Genomic DNA, 21,427 nt, shown 5'->3' with positions numbered 1-21,427 from the left:
ACTGAATCACCGGAATGAATTAAAGAATCGAAATCCAATTTTATTATTTTTATAATGTTTTCTTTTAGTTCGAATGAATTAAAAAAATAATTATTTCCCTGTAAAAAAAAAACTGTATGCAACAAGCGAGTTGAGATGGTCATGTTTATTTTTTATCCACGCTTTTCAAACATCACAAGTTTTACCATAAAAAGATAACAAATATTTTAAAAATATACTGCACATAATTAAAATAAAAACTGCAACAACAAACTAGCGGTACTGGGATAAAAAAAACTAATTATAATAATTAATATTAATAATTTCTCCCCAATTCAATTTAAAAAAAAACGTATGGAAAATTTTAAACGTAATATTTTCAACTACCATTTTTATTATTAATATAATAATAAATAAGATAAAAGAAATACTTCCAACACTCAAAAATGAATGCTCTCCATTCGGACCTAATAATGCTCTTAGCAAAATTACATAATAAACGCTCCATTGATCTACAGCACTCATTATCCTTAATATCATTAAATTGAATTAGATGAGATTGTTTGACATTTGAATAAATAAGTTCAAAAACCTTCCTAATGACCCCTCTCGAAATTGGTATCAGTTAAACCCGCTACTGACCTATAGCATGGTACCGCGAGACGCGAGAGGCCATTTGCCATTCGTACCACTTGCAATGCGAATGGTTACGTCATTATTCATCTACCGTACCAAAAGTATAAGATGAAAAATAATGCCCGAAGAAGTGGTAGGGTGACTTTCTTCTTGGCGTACGTGCAGTTTAGCGCGTACACACACCCGTAGTTGTTTAGTAGCGCTGTTTTTATATCATCATCAGTTTGGTATCAATAAACTTTTGTTATCATCGTCTCAAATTCCACGTTATTTTTTCCTTCGGTACCACTCGCGGGATCGTTAATAAGATAACGGAGGCGCCTGGGAGTCTAGTAGGGGTACGTCTATATCTCGAGGTCGCGAGATATGCTGATGACAGCCATGCATGGCCTCTTCGTCTTGAGAGTGATTTTGAAATGGAGATGACCTTGCCGAGTGGTGCTAGGAACATACGTGAATAATTAATTATAGGCCTTGGGAATGGAAAAAGTCTCTTAGCATGATATCTCTTATATAACTTCTGGTGTGCGGAAGGATCCGCTTTAAGTTCTAGTTTATTTTTACTATATATAGCAGACCTGTTTAAGGTTGTACCCATATGGCTTTGCGGATGACACGAAAACTTCTTATTCTTAAAGTTGATGATGCACTCAACCTATTGCATGCTTAGAACATTGAAAGACTTGAATCAGTAAACAACGTTGAACATGCGCTCAGGGGCAAGGGGGTGTTTTATTTACAAACATACTTACCAATTCTCTGTTGTCAAGTTTACCTATATTTCTAAAAGAGGAAATTTTCAGCTATATATTAGCACATAATATAAATTATTTTTATTGAATTTTAGATTAAAAATAAAACGTAGAAATAGATATAACCTATTCCAATAGTAAATACAACATCTTTAAACCAAAAAAAAAATTAACATTCTTATTCCTAACGCTTCTAAAAAATGTGGCATGGCATGGGTTGAAAAAGAAAAAAGGTCTCACTTTTGGGTGTTTTCCTGAACTGTTACGAAGGTAAAAACTTGAGCCATGACATGGAAAAAAAGAAATTAAATCCGATATTTCCACAAGGAAATATCGATACTTATTAACATTCACATCATAAGGAAGCGTCTACATAAACGTAGAATAGGGGATCTTAGAAATATGCCTAAATGAAAATTTGAATGTGAAATACGAGTATAAGTGGAATAAGAATATATTTTTGTAAAACTGATATTTGTTTAATACAATAAAATTATGTAAAAATTTGTATCTTAAAACATGACTTATTAAAAATCTATTAAATATTTAATTTACATAAAAATGCTTCCTATTACCTTTAATGAAGTGCGTTAAAAAAACATAAATATTTCATAAACGGTAATATTACTTTTAAAAAATTATCTATTATTAATAAATATTTATCATGTAAATATTTTTTGACGTCAACTGGTAGTGATGCACAAGTCTTCTTTTAAAGTGGTAGGAGATTGTGACTGTGACGTTTGTTAGCAACCGTAATTTGTTATATTTATTTTTAAATTTTAAACAATAGCTGAAATTGCTTAGACCAATCAGTCTCCCTGGGAATAGGGAGACTACGCTGAAGAGAGAAATAAAATGACGTTGACGTTTGTTCGCAATTGTCATTTGTCATTTTTATTCATATATTTATTAAGGGTAAGTTCCGAAACCTAACCTTGGTGAATCGTCGGTTAGAAGCTGTATTTTTACGGTTCCTGAAAATATCGCTTTGAAATGGAACGCTCTGGTTCCTTGTTGGTGGTTGGTCTTCTTTTCGTTTGTTGATATTACGTTCCATTTTTGTGTTATAGGTACCTATTATTATTTATAATACCCATAATGAATGCAAATGCTGTTGGTATATTTAAGCTCCTGTTCTTAAGCAGTCATGAAAGCTCTAGTAGTAGCGATGATGAAGAAATGGGTCCTGTGCGTAAGTATTTTTTCAAAAATATATAAATACATACCTCCATTATATCAAGATCAAGTCCTGGATTTGAATGGCAGTCAAGTATATTGTATGCAATGAATTGAGTGAAACAATCAAATGATCAAATTTCATAAACAAGTTTTTCACAAACAAGAAGTGCTATTTTGCAAAAATCCGTTAAAAATAGCAATAAATTATATTAGTATATTAAACCTAAAACAAACATTATGGATAAGATGTCAGCACAGGCTGAAAGAGGCTTAATAATCAAACATGTACCTTTTTCTCCAAAATACATTATCTATATTCATGTAACGTTGAATATCGACTTCATAAAAGCGTCTTATCATAGTTTATTTAAAAAAATCTATGATATTTTATTGAGGAGGAACAATAGTATTGTTTTGTGTCTGTCAGATTAAGTGACAAATGTTTATGATATTATAAAGAGCTTTTTTGCATTTTCTACAAAAGCATTTGGCATCATTGCATCCGAGATGTTGCAAGCAAAAAAGCTGCCCATAGTTCATGTAATAATAATTTTCAATAGTTCTTGCAAAAATGTACTGCATATGTCTACTCCTTATTGCAATGCCTAGTAATAAATTACTTTTTCTTCTATAAAACAACAAACGAATAAAAAAATCGTACGATATTTTTTCACCAAATAGGTGTCGCTTGGTAGTAGAATGACTAAGAGAAAAAAAACTTTAAACAGTAGTACTGCAAATTATCCATTAATTGCTGCATAAAACAAAAGAAAGAGCTGCCGGATTATCAATTAGCACCGGCAGTGACTCTTTGATTACGTAAGTCTGGCGCGTGGCTTAATATCATTTGATTACTGAACGCGCGAGTAAGCACCTTTTGATCCGATACAAGGATCTAGTTTTTTATATACACTGCTCAGCGAAAGCACTCAAATTGCAACTCTTGTTGCGGTGGTTTTTTCATTAGGTCATTGAATCAATGATCTGATCTAAGTGTATCAACAATCTGATCTAGGACCTATATAGACATAGCAAACCTTCTGTTAAATTGAGATTAAAAAGCAGCTCATTTCCACTATCTTTAAGAAACCCTTCAGCACTTAAATGCCAGGAAGTACATACTTTAAAATTACTTTGATCAAATCTCTGGAATAAAGATGAAAATTTCTTCAGAAGGCTGGAATACATAAGAAAGCCTCTAAGTAATGCCCTCAAATACCATAAAAATTGCATAAAATGGTTAAAGTTAAGGTAAAGTTTATATAATTACTTTAAAAGTCCAATGACATGAGAATACCAGCAATGAGAAATGAGAGGCTTCAGTTACCTGAGAGGTATTTAAAATTACTTGAAATTCTGAAATATATTTGGAAATGACTCCAAAGGCCTGGAATAAAATTAATATATTCTTTTAGAAAAATTCGTCAAAATCATAAAAATATTAAATTTAAATTTAATTGCCTGGAATAAAATTGAAAATTACTCAAAAATTTTAATAGAAATTATTTTAAATAAATGCCAAGGAGAAATTTAGAGTTTATTCAATTGCCTGGAATAATAAAGAAATTATTTTAAAAAACATAGATGGACCGCTGTGTCGTCCAATAAGTTCTTTAATTTTTTTCAGGTTTCGTGTCATCGGAGTGTTTGAATAATTTAGATATAAGTGCATAAATAACAAACTGTTACTTATATATAATAATAAATAAATTATTTAGCAGTAGCTGAAAGCAGAACTGGGAAGCCAAAAAAATGTTTTTCATAATTAAATACTTACAAGAACTTCAAATATGTATTTAAAATAATTTTAATTGCCTCGAATGAATTGTAATGAAATGCCTGAAATAAAATTGAATATTATCTTAAAATAAAGAACCTGCACTGGATATAATGTACATACCAGTTAGGCAAAAAAAATCGAATATGTACCTGGAATTATTGAGCAGTAAATTTATATTGAAATTTTGGAACATTATTGGTTTCTCGTATAGAGAACCTCTTATAAACGCCCTGTATAACTATATAAAGTGATATGTCTATATACAAAAACATCATGTCATGCAATACTATCAATATAAACTGCTAGTTAGCATGTTCTACCATGAAACTTGAGGTTATTTCTTTTTTGTTCAATTTCTATGAATGGTTTGTTTCTTTTTATTGAATGAGCGTGTAATTTGAAGGCAGGAACTAGGAAGAATTGCAAACTGAGCGTTCTGCTGAAACAAAGATAATGGCTTTCTGCGAAACTTAACGTGTAGCCGAAGGTTAAGTTATTTTTTAATCTGGTGGTTTGTTTTGTCTGGCAGGTAAAAAATACGAGGGCCAACACTTTAATTACTCACATGGAAAAAATGTTTGGCACAATAGGCACATGAGATTAAAAACGGGTCAATGATCGTTAGAGCCCTACCCTACGTTAGAATCGTCACGTTTCTTCATTGAGGCATATAATCCGAATTTCGTTTCGATCGATCTAGTTGATTAAAATTTAATTTATGCTTATATGCGTGGGACAGGCTGATGATTAAAATTTGACATCATAACATCATTAGCAGCTACAAAATGTTAATTTTAATATGCAGATGATACCTTCCTAAAGTGAAACATAATAATAAATACTATCTATAGAATTTTTTTAACATAATTTGTATTAGAAATTAATAAAGGTAAAAGGATCTGAATCTAAGATGATTGATGATAATTATAAATCAGACGAGAGTATTACAGAATAATAAATCAAATTATGTGAGAAAATTAAAAATTCTTCTTGCTCACCACTGCACTAAAACCTAGATATCTTCAGAATGGTTATGTGAACTACCCTAAACCCTTTATAATATTTATAGAAAATACTTTAGTGAACAATAAACACTATCTATAGTATTTTTTTTACCATAATTTGCATTAGAAATTAATAAAGGTAAAAGGATCTGAATCTAAGATGATTGATGATGATAATAAATCAGACGAGAGTATCATAGAATAATAAGCCAAATTATGTGAGAAAATTATGATATTATATAAGGAATCAAAACTCTCTTTTATAGATGAGGGAAAGAGTATTGAGGGATTGGAATTAAAAACTCCCTATAGTTGGAGTTATATAAATCAATGCAACCTACAAAATCAATACACTTTCTTCATATCCTGCTTACCCTTCTGCGACCTCTAGGGTGGAAAGGGTTATAACAGACTTGATGGAGCGCCACCTGAACTTTTTACATTTCATCCATGATTTCTTCCCTTATAGATTAAACCATCTAACAGTGGAGCATGTGTGCTGTAAAGACTTGTAAGAAAAATGTTACTCCACCTCTAAAAAATATTCAAATAGCCACAATGACATAACCTTGATAAAGGTAAACAGAAAAATAATCAATTCTGCCTGCGTCATACTTCTAATCATGTACCCTAATTTAACCTAGTATTAGCCTAGTTTCCTAGCCCCTAATTATTTCCACTTTCCACAAAATATGCCTATTTAGTAGTAGCTTGTTTCCATTTTCTTGCATTACATTAAAAATACCATGGAGAGCAATTCACTAGACGAAACAGCAAGTAGGTCAAGCAGAGATAACAGCTTACATTTAGGTACATCCTTAACTAGCCTTAAAAGTACAAAAAGTCTAGAGAAGTCCAGCTCAGGGGGTAGTTTGAAGAAAGAGAAAGCGTCAATACAGTTTAAGGAACTCCCGCAGGATATCATCGACAATCAACGATACCCCAGTGACGCGTCGCTTAAAGTGCCTAATAAAATAATTGCTAACTGGAAGTCAGCGTGTGACAAGACCAAAGATAAAACCAAAGATTTACTAAAGAGGTGGCGAACATTACCGGAAACGGAAGCCGATCAAAATAAGAGAAGTGAGGAGGAAGATGAGAAAAAGGAACATGAGAGTAGCTGGAGTGTTCACGTGTGGAGTAAGTTATTGTTTTATCATGTTTTAAAAAGGTACATTGACAATTTGGGGCTCAAGTAGCTTAGGGAATTTTATACCTCATGTCAAATATTCTGTCCAGTTTTTTCACTAAAATTTTGTATTAACAAAAAAAATATTCTCAGAATATCTGAGTAAAAAAATTAAAACCATGTATGCTCTACAAGGAACAGGATGAGATAAGCCCAAGCTCTTGCCACCCAGTTAAGCGTGAAACCCAGACGACTCTTTAGCATTTCCAAGTTCTTTGACCTCTGATGAATCTTAGTTATCAGAGGCCAAAAAACTCTGTAGAAATTCCTCTCCAGAAATTCATCAGGACATAATTGATTCATTAATCAGTTGTTTTTTGAAAGTGAACTCTGAGTTTCCTAGATTGCCTTTCAGGACCTTATCAATGTCCAGGAATATCAGCTCCAGTTAGAATTTCCTTTAAGAAGTTTGAATATTCTGTAAGAAAATTCTTGATTTACTTCAGAGAAGGATGAGACCTTAGTCACGTAAAACGACGATTTCCAAGTGCTTTAGACTCTAATAATTCATCGAGGTCCTTATGTCAACTTCTGGCTCATGTCAGTAACTGAGAATTTATTTGTGCTTTACAGCTTACTCGAGGACATGAAATTAATGAGACAATGACTCTTCATGGGCTTTTCCTTAACTCCCTTTGATCTCTGGGAACTTTTAGTGAAATTCCAGTAACCCATCATGAGTTCGATGTAAGATGTTTCACATTTTGGCCCTAAGAGTTGTACTTAACCTATAAGTTTCTTATTCTTACAAATGATGTGGCCTTCGAATAGAGCTGAAGATTCCAACATAACCAAGATATTCAAGAATTCACAATTCAGGTGGCTTCAGTAAAATTACACTAAATTCTAATATTGAACTATTTTTGCTTTGGTGCACTCTTCCAATGGAAGGAATTCATTGGTGAATTAATTATTTTTGACAGTGAAATATGAATTTTTATCTCAGGATCATGGATACGATGCATCTTATCTCCAGTAATATTTTCTTTAGGTAATGCGGATCTTTTGCAAGAAAACTCTTTATTTTCATGTAAACTGATATATAACTTGCAGGTTTTTATTTTTTACTTAAAAACCTTGCATCGTACGAAAAAAGGCAAGAAATTAAATTTGCTCCAAACTGAATAAGGATTTGTTATATGTTCAATTAAAAATCATGCACGGACACCACTGATAAGAATTTTTTTAAATCTTTCAGGTCAAAAAGTGCCTTTTGTTAATTCAAAAGCCTGTACTAAATTTCATAAAAATATCTCAAGTAATAAATGACTAAAAACATTTTTTTTCTTAAAACTTTAACACTCAAAAACTCGTTGTCTCTCGAAAACCTTCAAAATCTTAAAAAATCGACTGCCATTGGTATGTATTGCGGTAACTGTAAAACATACGAAGATGGTTAATTGGGTCATAATTGCCCATTTTTTTTCATCACATTCTGCCGTTAAGAAAACGATAAATTTTCGACCAATACCGGAAATATCCGGAAAAAAAGGTGAAATTTTTAAACTTTATTATCACTTTTTTCCCTGTTTTACTGAGACTTTGTGCATCAGGTTTATTTTTTTATAAACACTATTGTCTGTGAATATAGCTTAAAGTAGCTCTTATTACTTTATACCATACTTTACTATTTTTATGGGTTTCATAACGATAAATGGGTCCCAATTAAGTGCTGTTTAAGTCCAATACATATGAAACACTTACATTTTATGTAAAAAATAAATTCTACTACTTGCTTTTTTTTCATATACCAATTAAGCATTGGTAATCATCACATTTACAGACTACAGGTACTTTATTATAAATACTAATTATTACAATAATTTTTTATAATGAACCGTTTTATAATGCAACGTGGTAATTTTCTTGATTTTTTTCATATTAATTATATCTATATAATTAGCCTTCATTTTATTAGTTTAGGTTCTTTAGGTGCATTTTTTGAATAAATATCATATTTTATTAACTCAGAACTAAAAACTCCTTCCAATTTCTGAAAAATCTGTCACTTTTTGTGAATAATAATTAATTTATTTACACCTAAGAAACGCAAAAAAAACATACGTGATCCTTTTATTTTTTAGCAACGTGGGTAGACAGATTCAGCATAGATTCGGCAGAAGATCAAACCCAAGATGTGTACGTTCTAACTCCGATCCAGAAAAGTAAATTTTCGCACTTTTTCGTTAGCCTCTTGGACCACGATCAAGACAATTTAATTTGCGAACAAGATTTTGAGTCACTGATAGAGGTAAAAGTCGCGTATACCACTTGAGTACCCGCAACATAATTTCTGCTTCTTTTAGAGGTTAAGGCATTTTGCAGACTGGTCTCAGAACTCTACAGAGTATAATATTCTAAGGGAAGTGGAGAGGGGCTTTATTTCGACGTTTTTGGCAGACATTTCAGATGATAAATTTGGTATGAGGTAGACTTAGAAGTTTATATTAAAATGTGCTTGTTTACTTTATCATTCGTAGGATTCGAGCTAAACAACATAATTTATATCAATAAAGAAGGATGGCTAAGGAAATGGGCAGAACTACTTAAAGACTCAACAAATCTAACAGATTTTCCTATATGGCTTCAGTTTTTTGTAAAAGTACTTTTTCAAGTCATTAACAGAGGAGGTATATAAACATTTTTGCAAAAACAATAATCAAAATAATTTTTGGTCACTTATAGGTACAGGCATTATCACTAGGGATGAACTGAGCAACTTCTACTCATCAGTTCTTTGCTTGGATACAACAAAAGTTGGTGAAATACTTGATACATCTTACCACGCCATGACTTCCGTAAGCAAAAATGTTGATACTTATATTAATTCACTTTCAAACCACCCTATTTTTTCTAATGAATTTTCAGAGTGGAGATCATCCTCTTCATTACAGAGCATTTAGGCTGTGTTTTTCTAACTACCTACTAGGAAGATACCCTAATGGGTCAGGTCATCATATTTTAGGTGCTCCACCTCATGAAAAATCCTCTGCGCTTTTTCCGGTCGATTATTCGGCATTAAATGCCCAACCGGAAGATCTGGAACAATATTCCCACGATCAAAAGTCAAATAGGCGAAGCGTAATTGTGTAAAAATCCGGAAAATTATTATAATATTTAAATATGTCATAAAAGCTCAGCAAAGGGTTCTTTCAGGATTTAAAACTAATGCCGATCAAGGTGTTCAATAAGACTGCTTTATATAAATTGCCATATTTATAAATTTTTGTATAGGTACGTTGCATATTTGTTTCGTTTCAGCTTTAGAACTAAAGAACATCCTAATTAAGCAACCAATTTTAGTATCTAAATCAATTTATTGGCCTTAAAAAGCAGACCTTAAGAGACCAATAAACTTATTTAAGTGTTTTGAGTCAAAATTATTATTGAGTAGTTTGCATATCTTAGGAGTAATTAGGATATAATAGCAATAATATCAGATGATGTGATTATAATGGTTGCACTAAGACTATTTTATTTATAGCGAAAGAAAGACAATTGTACTTTTAAACAATAATAATACTAGCCTTTTTAGATTAAGAATTAATGTTGTGTATATACACTTTAAGAAATTTTATAAATGTTGAACTTAACACAATAATTATTAGGCTTACTATTTCTTTACACAAGTGCACCTTCTTAAAAAGAAATTCTAAATACTATGTGATATTTAAAGAGCCTATGCCTTTTTTTATTAAGGATTGTATGCATTTACAATTTAAACGAAAAAGTAGGTAATGATGTAATTGTAAATGTTGGCAAATTCCGTTTATTTTTTGCATGCTATAGTGCAAAATTAATGCTATAAAACTTTGCCATTTTATTTTTATCATTAGGGTAATGATTTTACTCAAACCACTTTTGTGACAATTAAAGATTTTATATAAAATTATCCTACTAAATAAGGTTTATATCTGCCCGCATAGCTACTATATATTAGCTGCATAAAACATTTCACATTAAGAGCCCAACGCACAATAGAAATGAATTCATGTAACAAATTCAAACAGTCCATCCTAATTGTCTTTTTGCTCAAGCCTAATTTTTTTTAAACAGGTCTGCTGATTTGGAACATGTATTCTTTGCGTTGGATTCTGTAAATCCTTTTCAAATACCTAAAAGGTTTACATGTAAGGCAGAAGGAATTGTTATATTTAAAACACATGAGATTTTTGTATATAATATAAGTATATATTTTGACTATGTTATGTTCGCTTTTATATTGGCAAGAGCTAAGAGGAGAGAGGCACAGTAGACATGTTAGAGCCATTATATTAGCAATAAAAGGGCAAATTCACTAGAAAATTGTTTTATTTAATAAGTTATATTAAAAAACAAAAAAATCACAATTATTTTACAACTGGAAATAATTATTAGGTGTCACTGGAACTGTCCTAAATATATTAGGAGCAGAAATTTCTAGTGAAATGATTTGGAGGTTAAAAATCATCATGCGGTGACACCCTAAAAATGATTTTAAAAATAATTACACTGGCGCAGAACACTTTGACATCAAATGCTTTAAAATAGGTAAATACTTCTGTAGCCCAGGATCCTTTGCTAATATAGTAAAACGCATGTTAAGGGGATTTACACTGGAAAAAGTTTTTAAGGAGAGTGGTTCAGACAAATCGGCTAAGAATTCCTGAACATTATCAGAAAATGTCCCCCCTTGCCATGCTGATAACATCATCCAAACCTGTTCTTTTGAATCTTCATCTAAATTTTCTAGACAAGCATTGAAGTTTTTGCTACCTCTTAAGTATAATTCTTCATTGCAAGGCGAACCATCTGTTGAGGGTAAAGGAGGCATTTTAGGTGATTCACCTGAGGGTACAGGTTGGGGGCTAGAGTTGGCCGAACCCAGAGGGAATGCCACCCTTTTACTGCCTATACGGGATTTTGGAGGTGGGTTACTTGGGGAGTAATTTAACATTGGTGGGTCATTCCAGCCGGGAGGGTAATCTGTAAGGTTATGTTTTAATGTATATTAAAATGACGCAGAGTGGATTTAAGTTACCTTTTTTGGGCGGTTCACCCATGTTTTCAGCGATTAAGTGAATAAAAAAAGAAATTGGGTTTAATGTTTATTTTAATTTGTTGACACACATTTACATAACCTAAAAAGTAAACTAAACAGCTGGTGATGAATTTACTATGTGTATGTACGATAGATGGCGATGTATGAATTCATGATGAATTGTAATTAAAAGCGATGTCTGCATTATCGGCTTTAAAAGCAAAAAAAGGTGGGAAATACAAATGTTGAAAGTGCAGAAGAACTAATCATCCACATCAAATATACGAGTTCGAGTGTTTATGACATTACCCAGAGGAAAGATGTATTATGGTGAAATAATTAACTGTGTCAAGAAATATAAATATTTAGGCATCATATTTACAGATACGCTCAATTGGACCAAGATAAGCAAATAGAGAAAATATCAAACGCAGCTCAGAGGGCAACAAATGCAATGAAAACAGTTTCCAGGGTATGGTGGGGAGGAGATCTCCTGATTCTACTCTAGTGGTAAGATCAAATCTGAACTATGGCAGTCAAATCCTAAGCCCAATGACAAAAGCTAAAAAAAATTAACTGAACAACACAGTTTCAACCTGTTAGAATAGCTTTGGGATGCATGAAGTCAAAAAAAAAAATTCTGTCCAAACATATGAGATGAAAAAATGGCAAAGCTATGTCCTTGATCAAACAGGAAACAAGAGCTACAGATAAAAGGACAGGATATTATAGTAACTAGAGACCAATCATACTTTCTAACATACTATGAAGAAAATATCCAAAAACATAAAATCCTTGCTTCAAATTCACTCGGATCTGTTATCATATATCTGTAGTCAATATGGGGCTCAGAAATGGGGAACCGAATGTGAGCCAAAAATTTATGGAACAAATTAATAAGAAATTCGAAAACTGTCACCTCGAATATATACAGATGGATCTATAGACAGGCACACGAGACACTCAGCTGGATTTGGAGTATGCTGCCCTTAAGAACACCATAAATTCTCTTCAAGGCTACCAGATAATACCCAAATATTACACGGCAGAGATTGTAGGAATCCTCAATTCAATAACATATTGCCTGGAAAAAGATATCAAAAAATGTAGGTTAAGAAAGTGCAATAAAAAGAATCCCATCAGATAAAATAAGGACAGATCTTGACCATATCTCAAATTTCACCAAACAAATAATAATAACTTCGAAATATATATAGAGTGGATTCCAGGGCATCACATTACAGAGAATGAAGTCGCTGACAATCTAGACGACATAAGAAGAAATTTACATACTTTATCGAATCAACCTGGTTATACAAGACATGCCACCGATTATAAAAGAAATATTCACTGGAAGAACTATTGGACATAAAGACACAACATTGCTTAACTCCACATTTGAACAGCCTGGGGATAAGGGATATTCCATGTGTGGAAGAATCAGCGATATTAAAGATATATTATTGGATTGTACGGGCCACAAACCTGACCTGTACCAAGATTTAGTAGCAGACAATTATCAAACTCCTTTTTCATTATAAGCTCCCTCCATCTAATCCAATAATAAACACTATTAAATTAGTCACGAAATTTTTATAAAAGCGGTATTAAATTATAGCGGATAGAGTTGTAGCAAAGACTAGAAATTATTCAGTCTAAGAGGATCTTTCAACACAATCTTCACAATTCTTATACTATAATTATATCTGTGTATCGTCTATCCAAAGTGGTATTAATTACTTTAAAAAAAGACAGAAGCAAACATGATTAAATAAAACAAGCAATTGGAAATTTGGTTTTATTAACGAAATGACAAAAAAAAAGGATAGTTACTTAAAAAACTTACTTCTAGAATATAACTATTTTATACAATTTTGTACAAAATAAAGCCCATTAAAGTTAATGAGGGTGACTTTTTGTCTTTCAAAATGGCAATGTTCGTTTTAACTAAATGATGATAAATGTATTTGATCCATTTTGTAGAGAAAAAGTAGCCTACATTTTATGAGCAAAAGAAAAAAAAACCAATTACATTCTTTTTGGCCTACACTGTACCAAAGAGTATACATGTATAAACTTCATTTAATAAAGACAAATAAATGAAATTCTCCAAAATAATGAAAAAAAAATGCAAACGAAGAAACATTTACTTGAGATTATGGTTTATAAATAAAGATAAAATATTTGTATACATACAAATTCTCAAACAAAATTTGAAATGTTAAATTTTCAGCTGCTAATATGCACTTCCACTTAATTTTTGTCAATCAACAACACCAAATATGAAAGATTGTTGTGAATCTCACATATCACACATATCCTAGGCCTTTTCGACCTAACATATCGTAAATATTTCAAAATTAAATCAAGAATAGAGTCAGAAAACCATGACTTGTAAATCATTGTTTTCGGGAAAAACTGATAATTTTTAATTTTTAACTTTGGGTGTAAAACGTGCTCATAAAAAGTATAAACGACTAATAGGGTCAAACTAATAACTTGACAGAGGCAGTAAAACGAAACGATTTAACCGCTTTGTGCTACAAGCAACACTACTTTTTCTTAGAAGCAGTAACACCTCAAAAAAGCACCATAATTGTCCACAAAGTAAAAAGAAATGTCAAAAATCACATTTAAAATTCACAGTATGTTTTTAAGTCATTTCCGTTAAGTCTTAAGGTCACCGCCATTGAAGCATAGTGGTACAAGTACCTTTAAGCAGTCAAACCCTTCGCTTAACTACCTCTAAAATCAATCTATTTCTAAATCTAGTCTAAATTAGGCAGGCCACAAAGACGCTGATACAGGACAAACATAAACTACTTTCCTCTTGCATCACCTTGTGTTAGTACTTGTGCTTATGCCTATGTTTTCTCGAGCTAGTGCTAGTGGAGTCCGGAGAATAGTACCTAGTCCTGGAAGTACTCCTACTCCTCCTTTTAGGAGATGAGGATCGGTTCCTCGAACGTTTTGAGCTCCTTACAGGAGACGGAGACAACCTGCTATGGCGACTGGTGCTATGAGGAGGAGAATATCGGCTAGTGGAGCTAATGGGAGAACCAGGAGAGTCTCTACGCTTGCGCGATGAGCGAGAGGATGAAGGACTTGGACGACGGGAACGGGGAGGGGTGGGAGAACGACTTTGTTGTCTGGTGCGTTTTCTTGTCGGGCTGCGGCTTCTTGACCTGGTTTATTTATTAGAAGCAGATGTAGTTTTATTGGTGATATAAGAATGGAAATATTTTATGATAGAGATTGAGCTCCCTGATTCTTAAAGAGTACAAATTCTATTTTAAAGTTTCTTCCACTAATAAAGAAAATCTCTCCACATGGAAACTCTTTGTGGCACAACAGAAAACAAAATTATGAAGTTAATTTATCTCGGAAATATTATGGGCAATAGTCATAGTAATCAATTCTATAGTCTAAAACAAAAAGCAGAACTAAGTGAAGTCGTCGTAATGGACACACAAGGCAGCATTCCATTCTTGTTCCAGCAGAGCAGTTTGATGACCAATCGGTAGGTAAATTGTCCCTTATTCTTCATGTTCTTTTACTTCCCTGAAGTATAATTTAGGCCACTGTGTTCAAAGTACAATATGGGGTCAAACTTTTAAACTCACAAATCACAATTAGAATGTTCAAGTTGCGAAATGTCAACAAGTCAATAAAGAAAACCCATCTAGCAGCATCATGGCAAGCACACGTTCAACTCTTAAGGGCCTTTTTGAAAAATCTAACCTTCATTAAAACAGAGTTTCCGGTGGAGAGAATATCATTAAACTAAATAAATATATAGAAAGGTGATGAAAAAATACCACAAGTATCACAGATGGTAGTTCTAAAAAAATTTAAAGCTGGTAACAGTCAATGTTTAGAAAGTCCTTGATAAAACACCTGATTGATTGAATGCTTCAATAAATAAGCAACTTAATAAATATCATTTTATAAAGGACTTCTAAAATAAAAGATATAACTTCTAAATTGTTACCTGTGTCTTGAGGTGGAACCCGTTGAAGAGCTGCGAGCATGTTTTTTACTTTTTCTAGAGGTACTATAAAAATCAGTAAATCATGATTAAAATGTACAAACAAAAGTGGATGATGAACAAAAACATTTTTCCAAAGGAAAAAAATTGAACGCCAAATTCTTTTTTCTGTTGAAATGTACTTACTGTTCCTTATTGTAGTATTCGTCATCGGACCCCTCCTCTAGTCGTCTCTCGCTCTTTTCATAATCTTTATCCTTCTTATGTTTTTCATGTTTAGGCGTCTTTTCAGCCTTCACCTCTTTCTTCGATTCTTTCTCTGACTTCTTCAGTAGTTTACGTCGGTAGTGCTCCACCTGTTGGGGTACCGACCAACCACTTTTTAGGGAACGCTGACCCGATTCAAGTTCGTCTTGGTATTGAACAGCTTTCACTTCGATTTCTCGTAGCTTCTGGCGTCTTTCTTCAGTCATGTTTCTAAAACGATCAATTAAAATGATCAAAGACTTTTCAATAAATTTAAAAAATAAATACAAAGAAATCAAGCAAAACATATAAAACCGGAAATAAAAAGGGCATATAGTGAATATTTCCAAAAGGTTCAGAATTCAATCTTTACAGAGGCCCAAAATAGTATATTTGGTCATACATTCGTAGTTGTGTGAAATCATCAAATGAATGTGATATTATACCTGCTCAAGTTTAATATAATAAAAGATACACATATACATCGTAATAAAATCCGTTTAAAAACTTTTTTTGTAACAATCTCCCTTCCACACAAGAAATAAAATATGCAATAAAAAAACTAAAAGGCAATAGATCTGTTGGACCTGATGACTCCCAGCTCATGTCATAATGTGGAGATTTATTGGTGGAGCCTATCCTATACTTTGACAAAAAAGCAAGGTTATCCCGTTATTACCTTAAATGCAGTTTCTTCAGATGGCATTGTTTAACAGATTGTATGAAGAATAAGTTATGTTTAATATATCTTATTAACAGCATGGGTTTCTGCCAATAAAATATACATTAACCAATTTAATAACATTTGTCCAGTTTGTTCAAAACGCGTTTAATGATAAAAATCAGGATGATCTACTATATACAAATATGAAAAAGGCATTCAATAAACATATTGTTATAATAAAAGCCCTTTATAAAAATAATGTCAGCAATGTAGTGCTGGAACTTATCAAATCTTATGAATGGTCCCTCAAGCATCCAATTTAAGACCATTGCTATTTTTAATTTGTATTAATGATATGTGTTTAGTTAGTGGAATATCACAAAGTATACTTTTTGCTGATGATTTTTCAATATACAGTTTAATTAATACTGCAGATGATTGTATTTGCTTACAAAATAGTTTGAATACTGTGGTGGACTGGTGTAACACAAAATTGTGTAGTGTCACTTACTCTGAATGGGAATGACATATCATATACCTATAGTATTAATGGCATACAATTCGTGAATTCAGAAAGAGAGAGATTTGGGTTTGATAATGGACTGAAATGTGGCAAATGAGACACATAAAATGAGCTTTATCACTAGACTACGACAAGTTTCAATGTCATGTTGTCATATTACCAAAACTGAAATAGGGTAGTATTGTATGGTCTCTTCAACATGAGGTATGGATTAAAACTATAGAACGTATTTAGTATTAATTTTTGAAATACAAGTTTGATAAAAAAATTGGATATTATTCACAGCAATGGTATGACCACTGTTTACTTTTGAAGGAATATAAGAGATTATCCTAATATCTCCTCCTATCTCATATCTCCTAATATGAAAATTAGAATAGGCGTTATTAAAACTTGTCTTGTTTATAAGTGTTACCAAATAAAATCATTTCTTCAGAACTTTTTTTAGTACTCCTTTTTTTATAAATAATTAAAATACGGTAAAAAAAGACTTTTCACCTAGAATATCCTAGAACAAATATTCATATGAATTCATCGGTTAAAGGATCAGATAAGATTAGTTTGAATGCCTGTGTAAAAAACAATTGAGGATAGACTTTTACTTTCCAGAATCAGATCCAATAGGCAGTAGAATTACTATATAGTTGACACTTATTAATTCATGTAATTTTATATTTATTAATCTCATAGGTTAATCTATTTTGTTAACTTCTGTAATTGGCCTCTGACTGTTATATACTGGCAAATAAATAGATAAATAAAAAACTAAGTTTCATTAAAAATTCCTCCACAAAGTTATTTTAAATTTTAATTACCTAGTATCACCATAATCTAGAGGAGAATCATTGTCATTAGGATTTCCTGAGCTGTCCTGAGTGTTTTCTTGACTGTTTTCCAATAAATCCCACTTGCTGGTTGTCATGGCTTGAGCTTCTACTTGGTCTGGATCAACAGCCTCCCATTTAGACCTGGTGAATCCTGCGCGAACGAGTGACCTTAAATCTGCAGGATCCTCTTTAATTTCTTCACCTAAACAATAAAATCAAAACTATTTTCCTGCACTCTCAACAACAAAAGAAAAACACTATTACCATCAATATCTTCTTCATCCTCGGGAGAACTATTGTAGTGACTCATGGCGTTCTTCAATAAAGCTGCACCATCTATAGGAACTCCATCCTCATCTGAATTTCTGTTGTGATCAAGAGGATTTCCATCAAGATCATCCTCTTTTTCTGGAGCAGCACCTTTCTAAAAAAAATATATATATATAGAAACATGTTTGGAAGTCAATATTTTTTAGGTTCTTACTTGAAGGTCAAGACCTAAAAATGCATTGTGAAGTTTTGTCATAAAGTCCAAAGTATAAATTCCGGCATCCTCCCAAGATTTTAGAACCCTGAGAACTCTGACCTTAAAACCTTCGGCTTGAAGACGACTCTCAAGACTGTCATAAGCTTTTTTAATTTCTCTTATGATGTCAAAGAGTTTGTCTTGGAAAATTTTCCTATAATTCGATGCCTTATTGACTTTGACACCGCAGTTGCTTAAAATATCGGAAACGACGTATAATCTGGCTATTTTCTTGGTAATCAAAGTCGACTCATTGGATAAAGACTCAGTAATGCACTCGACTATTTCCTCAGCTGCTTCAGAATGGTCAATACAATAAATCATTGCTTCACCAATTCTCTTTTTCTCAGGAGTGATGTTACGAATGATATCCTCTAACCTATCTCTTTGTCTAAAATTATACAAAAATATTCAATTAAATTTATAACATTTATTCAAGACACTAACCCTTTGGAAAGAGCTCCTTTTGAAGAATCCCTTAGTATGTCATCATCATTTATTAAGTCATCTGGCATGCCTGCTGTGTATGAATGCATAACTGGTGGCTTCCACACTGAACCTCCTTGAATAAAACATTTAATTAAAAAACCCAGTATCATAAAGAATTGATAGAACAGACCTTTGAACATTCTAAACTCTTTATTTCTCCATTCCTTTTGGGCATCTCCATGTAAAATTGAATATACTTTCCATCTGTAGTAAATATGGGCGGGACTTTGATTTTCAAATAGAAACCTTAAAACCATTTGTTTTTTATATATTATAGTGCATGTAAAAATTAATTTTTGTATACATTCAAGATTTAAAATAAAATACCTAAACTGTGGATTGAGCAACTCCCTATTCATTATCATAGCCTCAAACATTGGCCCTTCTCTGACCACAAACTCAACCATTCTATGTATAAGCATTATGAGATTTTTATCATTAGGTAGGACTACTTTAATTACTGCCCTACTTAGAATTAGCTCTAGCTCTTCGTTGGTTTGAGGTAATACATCTCTATCCTCAGAGGCAGGTTGAGCATTAAAAGGTAGCCCTGAAAATTTGCAAATTTTTAAAATATTATTAACATATATTGCATTTCATCTTACCTGAAGGTGGTGGAGGTTGACTAACTTCCATAAGAATTGGGGGAATGTAAATAGGATGTGTAGGTATAACAACAGCTTTGCCCCAACCTAACTTCATTTCATAACCAAAAATATCTTTTCCATTTAAGTTCCTGAGGGCTCGTTCACCATCTTTGCGGGACATGTATGCCACAAAGCCACAGTTCCTGCCTCTAGCTTTTTCTTCATCAGACCTTGGCCACATAATTTTTATGCTTGCGAGTGGTCCATATCTACCAAATATTTCCATAAGTTGAGGTTCTGTGAGCTAAAAAGAAATATTAATTAATTTTACTGTTTAAGAATGTTTAATGGCATTTACTTTAGGATTAAGATTCCCTAAGTAAATGTTAGTTGTGTTAGGATCTCCATTATCAAAGGAACCAAGGTCTCCTCTCATGAACATGTCTAGCTCATTTTCAATAGGAGTCTTTATATAGGATTTGTATTTATGTCTTTCTTCTCTCTCTTCCTGTATCCTAAAAAGATCATTATATAAATATTTGATATTTCAAAAGAGCTGGGTACTAACTGTTTTAATTCCTCCATAAAGCTTTCCAAATTACTTTTTCCTGTCCTCTTAGATTTAGCAGGCTTTTTAGTATCAATGCTAAGTAATTTGGCAAATGCCTGAGCTTTTTCTGTGGAGGATAGAGTTTCAGAACTGGGTTGAAATTTTGCTGTTGGCTTGTATAGTTGTCCTTTATCTTTTGTATCTTCCTCTAAAAATGTTGAATTGTATATTTATTATATATTCGAAAATTCTTTAAGTAGGATTATTAATTTATTTAAAAGTTATTCTTACTTCTTGACCCTGCATCAAATGTGCCAGCTTTAACCCAAACTTTACTACTACCATTTAAGGGTGCTTCTTGAAAAGTTTCCACAAATTCTTGAAACACCTAAAAGTAAATTTAATAGAATCAGCATTATTGAAAAATATGAAAGAAAGTATAAACTTACATGAGCAGCAGCTTTTTCTTCTTCCCTCTTCCTTTGTTCTTCAAGCTCTCTTTTAGATAATGTTCTTTTACCCATTGTTCCAATTGAAAAAGCTTTTAGCTTTTGCTCTGGAATATTCTGTTGGAGGAAAAAAAGGAACAATAAATCTACAGACATTGAGATATTAACAAATTATTAATTTAATGAATAGAGTAGCATAGTAAGTTTTTTCAGAACTGTAAATATTTGTGATTAAATTCTAGCGAACTACTTATCTGGAAAGTTTATTCAAAACTTGTAAGATGATTTGCCCTTTTAAGGGAAACTTTTAGGTTACACTAGTAGTTTTGTTTAACTATGTTAAGATAGTTAAACTGAAACAGCAAAAAAGTGCTGATCTCATCTATAACCGATCCTCAGTAAACGGAACCAGAGATATACTGAGTCCCACTTAATTTTATAGAGAAATTGTTGAACTAAATATAAATAATAATCTTAAGCAATTACATTATTTCAATAGTTTATATCGCATTTCCTGAATTATAAAAGGATAAAAACATCAAGACCATGCATTAAATAACTCACAAAGCACCACTGTGGCTGTATATACAAAACTTACCTTAAGTTTTTCAGACATTGTTGGGACTATTTACTGGAAAAAACCAAATTCTGAATGTAAATATACTTTCAAACGAGGCAAGTAGTGTAATATAACGAGGTAATAACTAAAGAAAATTCATATTTTCAAGAAAAATCATTAAATTGTAAATAAATGTATGTATATAATTAATCGTCCACCGAGACCGACTTCATCTTTACGGAAATGACAGTCTTGACATTTGACAATAATGACTTGACATTTTACGCCAATGTATGCCAGCATTGCCAAGTTTATATAGAGATAATAAAAGATATATAATTAAAAATACAAATATATAAATTAATAAATCCGCACTGAAAATCGCTTATATTAAAACATCTCAAAAGGTGATTCTAAAATAGTTTTAAGCCACATTTTAATAATATTTTAAGACAATTTTATTATGTTGAATTAATG

The 21,427-nt window shown here is 32.1% G+C and overlaps 3 protein-coding genes across 3 annotated transcripts; 1 reads left to right on the top strand and 2 right to left on the bottom strand.

Annotated features, from left to right (window-relative positions):
* Window positions 1–3,162: 3,162 nt before the first annotated feature.
* Window positions 3,163–10,820, top strand: LOC126748571 (uncharacterized). The gene is made up of 6 exons (XM_050457899.1): window positions 3,163–6,473; window positions 8,607–8,773; window positions 8,829–8,943; window positions 9,003–9,152; window positions 9,208–9,320; window positions 9,391–10,820. The coding sequence occupies exons 1-6, from the start codon at window positions 6,080–6,082 to the stop codon at window positions 9,613–9,615; spliced, it is 1,164 nt and encodes a 387-aa protein (XP_050313856.1). The 5' UTR covers window positions 3,163–6,079; the 3' UTR covers window positions 9,616–10,820.
* On the bottom strand, window positions 10,816–11,672 carry LOC126748574 (uncharacterized). The gene is made up of 2 exons (XM_050457905.1): window positions 11,543–11,672; window positions 10,816–11,487 (listed from the first exon to the last, which is right to left on the bottom strand). The coding sequence occupies exons 1-2, from the start codon at window positions 11,562–11,564 to the stop codon at window positions 11,009–11,011; spliced, it is 501 nt and encodes a 166-aa protein (XP_050313862.1). The 5' UTR covers window positions 11,565–11,672; the 3' UTR covers window positions 10,816–11,008.
* Window positions 11,673–13,704: 2,032 nt separating this feature from the next.
* Window positions 13,705–21,182, bottom strand: LOC126748894 (U2 snRNP-associated SURP motif-containing protein). The gene is made up of 15 exons (XM_050458427.1): window positions 20,990–21,182; window positions 20,392–20,508; window positions 20,234–20,330; window positions 19,961–20,150; window positions 19,751–19,907; window positions 19,411–19,696; window positions 19,133–19,355; window positions 18,936–19,051; window positions 18,764–18,878; window positions 18,275–18,707; window positions 18,055–18,214; window positions 17,779–17,992; window positions 15,717–16,007; window positions 15,534–15,596; window positions 13,705–14,727 (listed from the first exon to the last, which is right to left on the bottom strand). The coding sequence occupies exons 1-15, from the start codon at window positions 21,005–21,007 to the stop codon at window positions 14,388–14,390; spliced, it is 2,820 nt and encodes a 939-aa protein (XP_050314384.1). The 5' UTR covers window positions 21,008–21,182; the 3' UTR covers window positions 13,705–14,387.
* Between the last annotated feature and the right edge of the window lie 245 nt (window positions 21,183–21,427).

The sequence above is a fragment of the Anthonomus grandis genome, chromosome 22 (genome assembly GCF_022605725.1).
Source record: "Anthonomus grandis grandis chromosome 22, icAntGran1.3, whole genome shotgun sequence".
Classification (NCBI taxonomy): Eukaryota; Metazoa; Arthropoda; class Insecta; order Coleoptera; family Curculionidae; genus Anthonomus; species Anthonomus grandis.
The sequence above is the reverse complement of the archived record's forward strand: the minus strand, read 5'-3'. Positions and strand labels throughout refer to the sequence as shown.